Source organism: Rhamphochromis longiceps, linkage group LG9 (assembly GCF_057381845.1).
Source record: "Rhamphochromis longiceps isolate RC_006_pf linkage group LG9, R_longiceps_female_GT1.1, whole genome shotgun sequence".
NCBI classification, from domain to species: domain Eukaryota; kingdom Metazoa; phylum Chordata; class Actinopteri; order Cichliformes; family Cichlidae; genus Rhamphochromis; species Rhamphochromis longiceps.
This window is the reverse complement of record NC_140565.1, coordinates 34,461,494-34,474,606: the sequence shown is the minus strand read 5'-3', so window position 1 is coordinate 34,474,606 and position 13,113 is coordinate 34,461,494. Positions and strand designations below refer to the sequence as shown.

The following is a 13,113-nucleotide window of genomic DNA, read 5'->3' as shown; positions in this document are numbered from 1 at the left end:
CTTTATGTTTAACCTGCACCAAGGTCTTGTGCGGTCATGTTACAATTACACACACACACACACACACACATACACACAATAACACACATGACAGGCAGTCTGCAGGGACAGCACAGAGTATCCCAAGCAGTTAATTCAGCTATCAGTGTTCATACGTCGCGTGCGCTGCTGCTCCTGTTCGCCTGACAAGATTGGGTGTATGTGTGTAATTAAGTGTGTGTCTGTGTGTGTGTTAGTGTGCATGCTGAGGCGAGGCTGCATGGGGGAGGTGAAGGTAACAGCAGCAATCGGAGCTGCCACAGGGCGGTCCCTGAAGACAAATCAAACATGATTGCGTCTGTTCTGCGTCTGTGTGTGTGAGAGAGAGATGTTAGGATGGAGGGCATAAGCTGAGTTGATGTACGATGTGATGGTGATTCCCTCTCGACTCCCTCCACTCCTTCCTTCCATCACCTATAACTTACACAGGGAGGTGAATGAAAGAAAACAGTATTTGTGTGTGTGTGTGTGTGTGTGTGTGTGTGTGTGTGTGTGTGTGTGTGTGTGTGTGTGTGTGTGTGTGTGTGTGTGTGTGTGTGTGTGTGTGTGTTTCCCTCTCCGATAACAAGGAAAAGACGGATGAATTACAGCGTTTGACTTGCTGTTAGTGGGAAAAGACGCCTCAGCTCTCCAGATCCAATTAGTCAAGTTGTAATCACAGCAGACCTGCCACATAAACACTGAGAGAGCCAAACTGAGAGCTTTTAGATGATGTAACTCACAGGAATGCCAACACATTAAAGAAAATTCAATAGTCTGGAGGTAATCAATTCTTAGTTTGGTACATCAGAAAACAGTTCCTTTTCAAGTATCACTGCTTTTTATTAATTGTTATATTTAAGCCAAAATTATCTAAATTAGGCACTGCAGGTAGAACCAGTGACTAATAGCTAAGACCATGTGATAGATGGAATGACCACTTTTAAAATTATAGTGTATAAACGATGGGCATGCCCATCTAATGTCAAAGACTGGATGATGATCACTCCACTTTATGGACATCTCTTTAGAGCCAGAAGTGACCATATTAGGCCCCAGTCATGTATGGTAAAGGACTGGCCAATGACTCCATGGTACCACTGGTCACTAAGGAAAAATATGTGTTCCCCAACAAGCTGGCCAGTAGTTGCAGGAAATGTCTCACCAAGTGACATTGGTCACAAACATATATATGATATTTATTCAGCATTAGTTGCTGGTTGGTTGGTAAGTAATAGGACTGGGCGATATGACCCAAAATTCATATCTCGATATTTTTTAGCTTGATGGCGATATACGATATATATCTCAATTTTTTTTTAAGCTATAAGGTAAGAACAAAAAGAGAGCTCTTAGTCAAAGCTGTGTCCCAGATGTCACACAGGCACTTTTATTAACATACAGCGTAGATGTACATGAAGAAATTACTCAAAAATAAATTATCAGCCTCCGTGAGGCTCCAGACTACAGTAGCCGTAATGCTCCAACAATCCATCAAGCGTAGCTTACCAAAGTCATACTAAAACATTTTTTGACAGATTGCTGAGCGCCGTGTACCATATAAAATCGGTTCACGGTCAGTAAGCACAACCAGAATTCATACATAAGGCGTGCTGTCGATTTGTGAGAAAATGAAAGGATTTTAGGCCATGCAGCCCCTGTGGGCTAGCTTGTTAGCACGGTTAGCTCGTTAGCACGGTTAGCTCATTAGCACGGTTAGCTCGCTAACACGTTGACGCCATCCAGCCCCACGCACAAGGCGATCCACGGTAACTCGTTAATGGAGATTTGCCGTGTCCATCTTGTCATTGCCTGCAGGTGAAGCTATGGGGGAGTTGTGTTCAGTGAAGGACAGGTGAGGCCGAGTAACGTTGCATAGAGACAAAAGTGGACGAAAGAGAGGCAAACTTGCGGCTCCACAAGTATAATTATAACGTAACATAGACTATATCGATATAAACAATATTGTCACATCTTATATCTCGAATAAAAATATATCCATTTTTTTTAACTCAATATATCGCCCAGTCCTAGTAAGTAACTGCTGACAAGTTGGAGCCTGGAGCAACCAAAGCAATAAGAAACAGGTTTTTGGTGCTACAACCTTCTTGTGGTAGATAACACGCTGCAGTATCCAGCAACCACTCACCAACTCATTGGGGAACAGTCTATAGGCCTGTGTGACTGAGGCTTCAGGATGACGTACTACGCTGTCAGCTAACACTGGCAAGCTTAGTTAGCACCCTGTGTCCAGAAACTGTATTGGTGCATCCCACAGATACCAGAAGGGTGCGTGTTCAACATAGTCAGACTTTCTTTACATTAGCTGGCTTGACTGAAGTCAGACATAAGCGGTGTCATGATTGTTGTAATCAAATTGAACCCAAGATTTCTACTTCAGGATCTGCGCACATTCACATAAAAAGGGGGGATCAAACATGTCGTTTCACTCTTACTCCCAACAAAAACTGGTAACCTTTTCCAACCAGAGACATTATCAGAGAAACAAGTGATAGAAGTGGATAATGAATAAAAACAAAACACAATTCTTTGTTTCACAGACCTAAAACAAGAAACAAATCAAATTAGAAGCTCACCCAGGAGTTGCAAATGTTTCTATAAATGCATATAAGTGGTGTGACTTACATCTTTGTTGCTTTTTGTTTTCAGGGATCGTGCTTGCTGATATCATTGAAAAGTACTTTGTGTCACCCACACTGTTCAGAGTGATCCGACTGGCTCGTATTGGAAGAATTCTGCGCCTCATCAGAGGCGCTAAAGGAATCCGGACGTTACTGTTTGCCCTCATGATGTCCCTTCCTGCTCTCTTTAACATTGGACTTCTCCTGTTCCTTGTCATGTTCATCTACGCCATCTTTGGTATGGCCAACTTTGCCTACGTGAAACGGCAGGGGGGGATCGATGACATGTTCAACTTTGAGACGTTTGGGAACAGCATGATCTGCTTGTTTCAGATCACCACCTCTGCAGGATGGGACAGCCTTCTCAATCCCATTCTCAACAACTCCCCTGAGGAGTGCGATGCCAACATCCCCCACACTGGCACCACCGTCAGGGGGAACTGTGGGAACCCATCAGTGGGCATCACCTTCTTTGTCACCTACATTATCATCTCCTTTCTGATTGTGGTAAACATGTATATCGCCATCATCCTGGAGAACTTCAGTGTTGCCACTGAGGAAAGCACTGAACCCCTCAGCGAAGACGACTTCGAGATGTTCTACGAGGTCTGGGAGAAGTTCGACCCGGAGGCCACGCAGTTTATCGAGTACTCCAAGCTGTCCGACTTTGCTGACTCGCTGCTAGAGCCGCTGCGCATCGCCAAGCCTAACAAGATCAAACTGATCTCCATGGACCTGCCCATGGTCAGTGGAGACAAAATCCACTGCCTGGACATCCTGTTTGCCTTTACCAAGCGTGTCCTGGGCGAGTCAGGAGAGATGGATGCCCTCAAGCAGCAGATGGAGGAGAAGTTCATGATGGCGAACCCGTCCAAGATCTCTTATGAACCCATAACTACAACTTTGAGGCGCAAGCAGGAAGAAGTCTCCGCCACCATCATCCAGAGGTGTTACCGCAGACACCTTGTGAGGCGACAGCTGAAGGCCGCCTCCTACATGTACCGCCAGATCACCACACCTCGGCATGCGGGAGGTGAAGGTGAACAAGGAGGTGAAGTAGTGTTTGGGGAGGATGCGCCTGAGAAAGAAGGGCTGATTGCTACCATGATGAGAGAAAACTACGGCTCAAGCATGTTAGGGATCGAGCGCTCAGAGACGATTTCCTCCACCTCATCTCCACCTTCATATGACAGCGTAACACGGGCCACATCCGAGATCTTTCAACCGCTCGCTGTCAAGACAGAAACTGTTGCCGACACTGCGGGCAGCGAACAAAGTGAACAATCACAGTCAGAAATCACCCATGACAGACAGCAGGAAATGACGCCATAGCAGGAACAGAAAAGCAAAAAAATAATTAACAAATGAGGATTTTCTCATTTGAGGTTGGCCTGTTTATTCTTTTGTTTACTGGATGTACCATAGCTGAGAACGCTGAAGCGGCAGCAGAAAGAAGCTATGAAGAACTATGAGGAGCCTGCAACATGGAAGAATTACTACCTTTAATGTCATTTCCTGTTCCCTGGAGAAAGTGTTTTGGGAGTTTCCTGAAAGGAAGCAAAGCAACTGCAAAACAGAGAGGGTAACCCTGTCTGTCAGGTCAACTCTGCCTTTGTTGGAGTAATAGACAGTAAAGGAAAACCTACTCTTGGGTCAACCAGAACCGGGAGTTTAGAACAATGACCTTTCACCAAAGCTACAGGTGGTCAGAGGGGGCAGAGCAACTATATCACAAATGTATCCATCATTTTTTGGTCTGGGGAGTTTGTGCCTTCCCACAGTTGATCAATATTCTCAGAGTATGTTTTCTTGTAAGAGTGACGGCGGTGTTTCTCAACACGTTAAGGGTCGGTGGCGTTCTGACTGACACTCGAGAGAGGAGGGAAAATAATGACAACGTGATTTCAAAACAATGTTTTCGTAGTAAAAGTACGTTGTTGATGTTACCAGTCTTTTAATAGCGGTACAATTATTACTATTTTTTATATTTTTTAGAGTAAGTTGAAGAAAACCAGTTAGCGGTCTCTCTTTTGACTTCGGAGTGGCACTAGCTATGAAAAAGTGGCTGAACTACTATGTTGTAATAGATGAGAGGAGAAGGTGCGGTCAGGAAAAAAAAATCTCAACAACCTGAATCTTCATCAGTTTTTGTTGGCAGTTTTGCACTTTTTGAGTTTGCACCTGCTCTCGCTTTACCGCACCTGGGCGAAGGCACAGTGTAGAAGAGCCTGGGATTTCATTATTTTTCTTCTCAAAACTTTTTGCGATAACACCAAAAAAATGACACAAGTGCACAATGAGATTTTCTACACGGTCCCAAACTCTTCTAACACGCATCTTTGCCCAGTGGTGGACGCCCTCATACTCGGCAGTTTGTTGGCTTGTGGGTGATTTGTCTAAAAGTCATGTTAGATATTCCGGCTTCACTTCCCTATAACATGAAGCAGAAGAGTCCTATTTCACTGTCACCACACTGAGTGGGGAGAAAAATGAAGCTTACTGGCTTTCATTGATTAAGGATGCATGATTTAGGAATAAGTTTTATGGAATGCTTTGAAAAACACCTGCCTGGGTGGAAGGAAAATAAGAGGCTTGTCAACTGTAGTGTTATTCTCCTATGCCAAAAATAGTCAAGACTGCAGGTGAATTTACTCTTTTTTTTATTATTCAGTTTAGTAAAAGCATCAGACTGCTGGTTTAACACCAGCCTAGCACAAATTCAAAATAGGTTTAAGCATGCAGCAAACCACTAGTCTTTGCTTTTTAACAACTGAACAAAGACATGTAATAAAAATAATGATGATGGTAATAATAATAATAATAGTCGTAGATTTTATATAGCTTTTTCCTAACAATGTTACAAAGCGCTTCATAGAAAGAATCAAAAAGCAAAATAAAAACATCTGAACAAAGAGGTTAAAAAAACATACAAAAATGACCACAGGTCAGAAGTAAAAGATCAATTCAAAAGGAAGCAAGACAGCAATAACAAGCGCAGAACACTGAGATTCATGCAGGACACCTGTTAGCCTATTTTAATGCCATAAATGCCTCCTTTCATTTTTTTTCTTTTCCTAAGAGCATTTGATGTCTCTGTACAAACTGAACATTGTCAACTTTTATGACAAATCACCCGCTGTCATTCAGCATCTGTCTGGTCTGAGTTCGGCTCGGCACAAACCGGCTTTAAGGTCCTGGTGGTGTCAGCCAGCTCTGACTACAGAGCGACAATCAGCTCAGCACATCTGCATCAGGATTTCTCCCCATTTGGTTTCATGAAAAGCTTAAAAGGCCACGCTGACTCTCGTGTTTGACCATCACCAGTGTCCTGGAACAACCTTATCTTGAAAACTCAACAGCAATATGACAACATTGAAGAAACCAGAGACTGCACAAAAGGCAATGAAACTCTGTTACTTTGCCAAAGTTTTAGTATTTTGTTCCTGACTAGCTGTCAGTGTGACAGAAGTATGAATACTCTTGGTACTGTCAATGAATAACGCAAGAGGTCACACGCCTCCCTGCGGAGATACATTTCATGTAAATGAGGCTCAGTAATTCACACACATTTTGCTTCCCATTAACCAAATTTTATCGGAATTTGGTTGCAATTCAGTCAGAGATCCAGAAGGGGGCGCTGGCAAGACTGTCTTTAGTGAAAAAGGGTGAATGGAGCTAAACAGCTAAGTTAATGACTTCCACCTGCTTCTATTCAAAAACATCTATATTACTTTTCATAAATCCAGCATCAACAGCATGTCTGAGATTAATCAAAACAACACTTATGTTCGGTTTTTCTCACAGTTAAGCCGGTTTTGCACATTAAACACTAGCATGCTGCTAATGGGTGCTGATTACTTAAGCAATTGGGATGGAACGTCCTCCCGCCATGGCAGCAGAAACCCCGTCAGAAGTTCCTATGTGGTGAAGTTGTGAATCTCTGATAATCACAGAAAGAGATTCTACTACAATAGAAACCTGTAAAAAAAAAAAAAATCGAACTCCACTCATTGTCTTGAGCCCTTCTACCGAAAAAAACATGCAAACTTCGGGAAGAAAATTTTTTCCTCGAAAATTTAAAATTTTTGTTTTACTGCCCAGTTCACTCTGGATGAGCTCAACACCGCCCCCTATGGAGCTAGAAGACCACAGAGCTCTCTGTGGTGCTGGACGTTCAGCTGCCAAAATATATGAACTATTTACAGCTTCAGATTAATCCATAAACCATAAATAACATCTTTCATTTTTTTATCCCAGTTGTTCAATTATTATACATTTCGGGTTTATCCAGGACACTGAAAGCTTTTCTGCTTCATTCTTTCTCCAAATGAAGCATTTCATTTCAGTGTGAGGAGATAAATTGGTGAATTCTGACTCCTACGCGGAGAATTTATAGCTTTAGTTTTTACTGAAAATATCAAACAATTCAAAATGAACCTTCTGTGGTGAAATAGGTGTGCCCATTTTTCTAGGTGCAGATTTTATATTCAGCACATTGAAGACTTTGCTGATGTCATTTTTTTCCCCCAATGATTGAAAAATCAACTCTTCAAAACCAAAACACTGCTTCATTTATTTATTTATTTATTTATTCATCTACTTTTTGGGAAGATTTTCAGGTCAATTGCTTTATTTTTATTTATCTTTTTTATGATAATTATTTTTGCATTTTGGCTGGAGGAGGAGAGGAGGTCGAGCGAGACGGCTCTTTATCTATTTTGCACAGAGAAACAAAAAAAAAACCTAACAAAACAAACACAAACCGCGTCAAGCAATAACGGTTTGCAGATACCTTTTAACTGACTTCTTGAGTAACGCTTGACTTCACAGATGCTTTTTCTCACTGTATGTGTCTGTGGATTAAAGGGAAAAATCCCACACTAACACTTTGAGCATTTGGTGGAATCTGATTAGCCGGATGCAGCACTGATGGCGTTACTGTGGACTTACAGACACACGGGTCCATACAGTGGCACGAAGCCGACGTGAAGCAGCGTTACCGCTTGTTTTTATTAAGACGAAGTGTCAAAGTGTGCGTGTACAGCATTTGTTCAGTCTGCTTCAATATTTCAAACAACCTCTCTCTCTGTCTCTGTCGTTGTGGTCACCCGAGGGATCTTTACTAAACGCTTTCCTAGACTAATTTTAAAAAGGAAAAAAAGTAGAAAAAAATTTTACTGGCACCGTCTGGACTCTATTTCTACTAGATTCTATTGAGAATAGATAACGATATAAACTAGGTAAATACTAATACACTGCTGAACTGTGCTGCGAGGCGTATTTAATAATAATAATAATATTTCAGGTTGCAGTTGTGCTGAAGGGCTGTTTTCAGTAGCAATAGACCCAGAGTGTGCCTGCTACACATGAACCCCATCACTCCAAGCCATGCTTTACCATTGGTTGATTGATAATATGCTTGACTGATTGATGAGCCAGTTGATTTTTCTGATTTCTTGACTGGTTTCATGTTTGGTTGGTTGATGAATTGATTCTTATGGTTTTTGATCATTAACACAGTCTCCACAGTCCCCTCCCCTCCATCACTGCTGTGACTCTTCCTCATAACCTATCGAACAAACAGCACAGAGAGCTAACAGGCTGACGTCACTTTTAACTGTCAAAAAGGTCCAGATTCACTAATGTCTGCAGGGAAAAGCGTGCAGTGTTGTCAGCAGAGCACATGCTGGCATGTAATTCCATACTGAGATGTTAAAATGGAGACAGCTGAATAAGAAAACATCCAGCTGTTTAATTCCCATAAACTGCATATAAAAGATGAACATGAAATCCCTTACTGGCTTGCCAAGTCTCATTTTTCAAGTTTCAAGCAGGAAGGCTTGTCCATCTTAAGTTTTTGAAATGTCTTGAGGCAGGCAAGCAGGATTAGGCCCTCACTAACCTGTATGCTGATCTGACTGTTTCACTCTAATAGGGCCACAGTTTTCTAAATGAACACCATGTTTTGTTCAATAAGCGAGTGAGAGAAATAAATTCATCAGGAAACTTTTAAGCAGTTTAAGTTGCCGCACCCTGTGATTGCTTTGGTTGCTCATACTTTGCATGAAATACGTCCACTAACACTTGCCAACTACTCACAAGCAGTAATGAAACCAAGACTGTGGGAACTTGTGGCCATCTTGGTAAATGGCCTGTATTTGTATAGCGCTTTACTAGTCCCTAAGGACCTCAAAGTGCTTTACACAATCAGTCATCCACCCATCCACACACACATTGGTGATGGCAGCTACATTGTAGCCACAGCCACCCTGGGGCGCACTGACAGAGGCGAGGCTGCCGGACACTGGCGCCACCAGGCCCTCTGACCACCACCAGTAGGCAACGGGTGAAGTGTCTTGCCCAAGCACACAACAACCGAGACTGTCCAAGCTGGGGCTCGAACCGGCAACCTTCCGATTACAAGGCAAACTCCCAACTCTTGAGCCACGATCGCCCTGCAATCTTCTAGCAACCAAAGCAATTGCAGTAAAGTTTTTAGTCCAACAGCGTATACCTCTTTGAAATTGAGTTCACCTGGAGATGTTGGGTGAACTCTGTGCAAAAGAATGCAAATTTTCCTGTAGCAACCTGGCTGGTCTCCAAGCCTGACGTCTTAGGTCTCTGACAGCAAAAATCTGGTTTTCTAACAGGACTATCAATTATAAAATGAAGATCATGTTTTAATCTGTAAGACTTGAAACTAGCGGCTGTGATCATAAAGGATAAGTAAACCGTTTACTGAGCTTATAGATCAAATTTCCAGTAGACCTGTACACTCACTACCAAATTTGGAACAAAGACAGCTTCACTAGAACTTTAAAAGAGGACGGTGATTTTCTTAGAGCTGGCTTGAACCCTTTCAGAGGACCAGAAAGAAAAACGGACTTTCTTCAGAGTGTTTCCAGGTCAGTAAAGATATCAGCAAAAGAACAGTCATCAAATTAAAGGCTCAGTTATTGGCATTAGTCTACTTAGATTTCAAACAGAGATCTGCTCATGAAGTCTTGAATCCCGTTTTCAAAGATTGTTTAAATCCTTCCAAAATTACCTAAAGCTATCAACACAATGCATGTAAAACATCAATACTGTGCTCGAGAGATATCAGACGAAGTTGAGCTGTCTTTGTAGTGAGACAGTGCAGCCTTTATTTAACCAGGTGAGTCACTCAAAGCATATTCGTATTTACAAGGACAGCCAGGGAATGGCAAAGCCTCAAGAGTTTACAAGAAACATACTCTAGTTGTTGCCCCTGATCATGGACGTTTCAGTTCAAGTTTACAAAGGTAATTAGAAATAGTTCATTTAGGATTTAGGATTCATCAGTAAAACAGGAGGCCCAGCTTTGAGACAAATCCGTTTTTATGCTTTGAGAAGCTTCTTGAAAGCTCAAACCTCCGGGGTTTGCTACTGGAGGCATCCTGTTAACAGCGTTGTAGTTTGTGCCAGTCTACAGCTCCAGGGTGATATTACTTGGTGGGTACTGCTTGGCAACCTCATCCTGACATATCCAGCTCTCTCAAACTGATATTCAGTATTTGCTGCAGTGGAAAAAAGAAAACTGCACAAGCTTTTGTCAGAGTGTTGCTTCAGTGAATCTGGACCTCAGACTTTGGTTTGCACTGAGCACAAAAACACATTCAAACACTTACTGCAATCACTGGGACAGTTGGCTGCTCAGAAGTTTGTTCACCTGAAACAAACAATGAAGCAATTACAGCAGCAAAACAAAGAGCAGCTTTGTCCCTGAACAGTCTGTACAAGGGAAAGTAACAAAGCCTTCTAAATAACCTCCAAAATGTTTGAGCACTCAGAATGAAAAACAGAACAAAAATCTGTCTGCTTTATGATTTTTCCTGCTCTGATATGATAAACTGTTCAAAGTCTGAGCAAATTAAACACCATCTTTGCTCCAAGCTGTGGGTCAGACCATGTGGTGCTACTGAGGGGTTTGGAAGAGTCCATTTTATGAAGGGAGGGGGGTGTTTAAAACACAAACTGAGAATCTCTGCTCCTTTTTGCCTTCTTCCCCTGTTTGAAAATCAAAAGCTGCTTCATCATCCTCGAAACAAAACGACAAACACCCACACGGAGGAAATGCACAGAAAACCAGAGGTTTCATTGTTCTCTATTATTGCTATTCTTACTATTAACTGTGTGATAAATGCAATACAACAGTTGTGTAAACAGGCAGTGAGTGATGTTGTATCTTATTTACAGTATGAGGATAATAAAAATGATGCTTTTGGGGTTTTTTTTATTATTATTATTTTTCCCGCCGTCATGGGTTTGGTTTTTCCAGGCATCTTCTCACTGCTTAAACCACAGTCGTCCCATTTACACCGTCACTGGTTTCACAGCGGGTGGCGAACTGGTTTGCAGATTTCCAGTGTCATATCAGTCCCAAAGAAACCTCATATCTTGAGAAAGTTGCCTTTTTCTTAGGAAAGGGGGGGAGTTTGAATATTTCCCTTTCTGACACCTCTCGAATCCTCTTTTATTCCACACGAGAAAAACAGGAACATTTCTCTTATTGCCACCTTTGGGATAAAATGAGGCCACAAATAGTAGAAGTTGGAAAATATGCTTCACTAAGTTGACGATAAGAGGTTTCATGATACAAGTAGTTTTAGTGCTTTCGCTGGAAAACATTAAACTTTATAGCTGGAGGGTTAAAACCTTGTAACTCCTGAAATTTAAGGCTTGAATATATACGGAAATTAAGAAATAGCAACGTAATGAGCACAACTTTTAAAGTCCAAATTGGAACAGTGTCCATCACAGTTGTGTCATTTTCTAAAAACACAAAACCCAAAAACATAATAAGTTACAACGTTTTCCTCTGACTTCAGTGGTACTCGCCGGTGAAACCTCGGTGTAAAGGAGGCGAAAGCCGTGCCTCAGTGACCCCACCCTGGTGTTTTAGAGACAATAATATTTACAATTATAATTATAATATGAATATATATAAATATATATATACTTTTTAGTACTTTGAGTTGAAATACTTTTTAGTATTTTGCAAATACATGTCTCTGTATATAAAAGAAAAGCCTCCTGTAATAAACAAGAAAAAATTTAATACTGAATCTGTTGTGGTGGTTTTATTTTGTGTGCTGTGTGAAAAATGGATATATGTGTGATCCAGGTCCACCACCAGGGGACTAGTAACCCATCTATAGGTAGGTGTACGATTTGGCAGCAAAGGGTCAGCCTACTTCCTGGCGGGTAGGCCACGCCCTCTAATGGCCACGAGCTGTGAGTAACGACGGAAACGGTGAGTTTATGGATGCCAGCAGAGTAAATGAGCTTCCTCTGGTGCTTGCTGGTGTCTGGACACAGCCTTAATGATAGGATGAGGAGCTTGTATATTCAGGAGGTGCTCAGAGTAGAGCTGCCGCTCCTCCACCCCACACAGAGCTGGTGGAGGGGGTTCAGCATCTAACCAAGGTGCCTCCTGGACGCTTCCTAGGTGAGGTGTTTTTGGCAAGCCATACTGGAAGGAGACCCCAGGGTAGACCAAGGACACGCTGGAGAGATCAGGAAATCACATGATAGGGTGGGGCTAGGTTTCACAATGAGCTCACTCGAAACCCTGGCTGATTGTGACCCACGCCTGTTTTCACACCTCGGCTCATGTGATTAGGTAGAGAATCTTCAGGGGGTCCTTTTGTCCCTTTTTGGGGGGAAACTCCCACGGGGTTTAAATCTGGGACTCTCCACCATTTGACCTTAGAACTGAAGAAGCTTCTCGGATGAGAGGTGAAACGTCTTCAAGCAACCCAAAGAAGTCCAGACGCTTTTCTTTGCAAGCTCCTTAGACTACGAGGACCTGGATGACTGAGAATCTTCACAGACCTTGGACCTGGAACTACTAAATCTTTAACAACAGCTGCTTTCACTAAAACACAGAAAGCAGAGAAGACTTCAGAGCTGACTCAGTCTATACACAGACTATCAGCACGATAAAAATAAGAAGAAAAGAACAGCTTAAACTGGTAGAATACATATTACTGCAGAAGCAGGAAGACACAATGAAAGCCTGTGTTTCGGTCTTATCCTTAAACTAACCAATATAATGTCTTTAGAGTACCTTATATTACTACCAAACACACCTGCCACAGCTGTCGAAGTCTCTGTAGTTGTGGGGTCCTGCAGAAGTTACCACATTTAATGTCAGACACATTAACAGTGTTCATTAAGTATTGGAAGTACTTGCATTACGTGTGCACTGTGGTCACGCCAGCATTGAATCCATCCAAGTTACATGTTTATTAAAATAATCAAATTACAGCATTTATGTTAGACTACTTTTAATTAACTGCTTCAGCCCACTTACAATGAAAAGAAATCTTGTTCATGACCTGTAGCATGTTAACACTATTGGAAGGAAAAATAACTCCAATTTTGAAAACACAACTTTCTTTTTTTTTTTTATAAAGCTCTGACTTGTATT

The 13,113-nt window shown here is 42.0% G+C and overlaps 1 protein-coding gene across 1 annotated transcript in view; it reads left to right on the top strand.

Annotated features, from left to right (window-relative positions):
* The window catches only part of LOC146662752 (sodium channel protein type 3 subunit alpha-like), a 279,350-nt gene extending 267,639 nt beyond the window's left edge, over positions 1-11,711 (top strand). The window contains exon 32 of the mRNA XM_085419328.1: positions 2,689-11,711. Within this exon, the coding sequence (XP_085275454.1) occupies positions 2,689-3,992 (1,304 nt within the window). The 3' untranslated portion in view covers positions 3,993-11,711. The remainder of the gene's footprint in view (positions 1-2,688) is intronic.
* Positions 11,712-13,113: the final 1,402 nt, after the last annotated feature.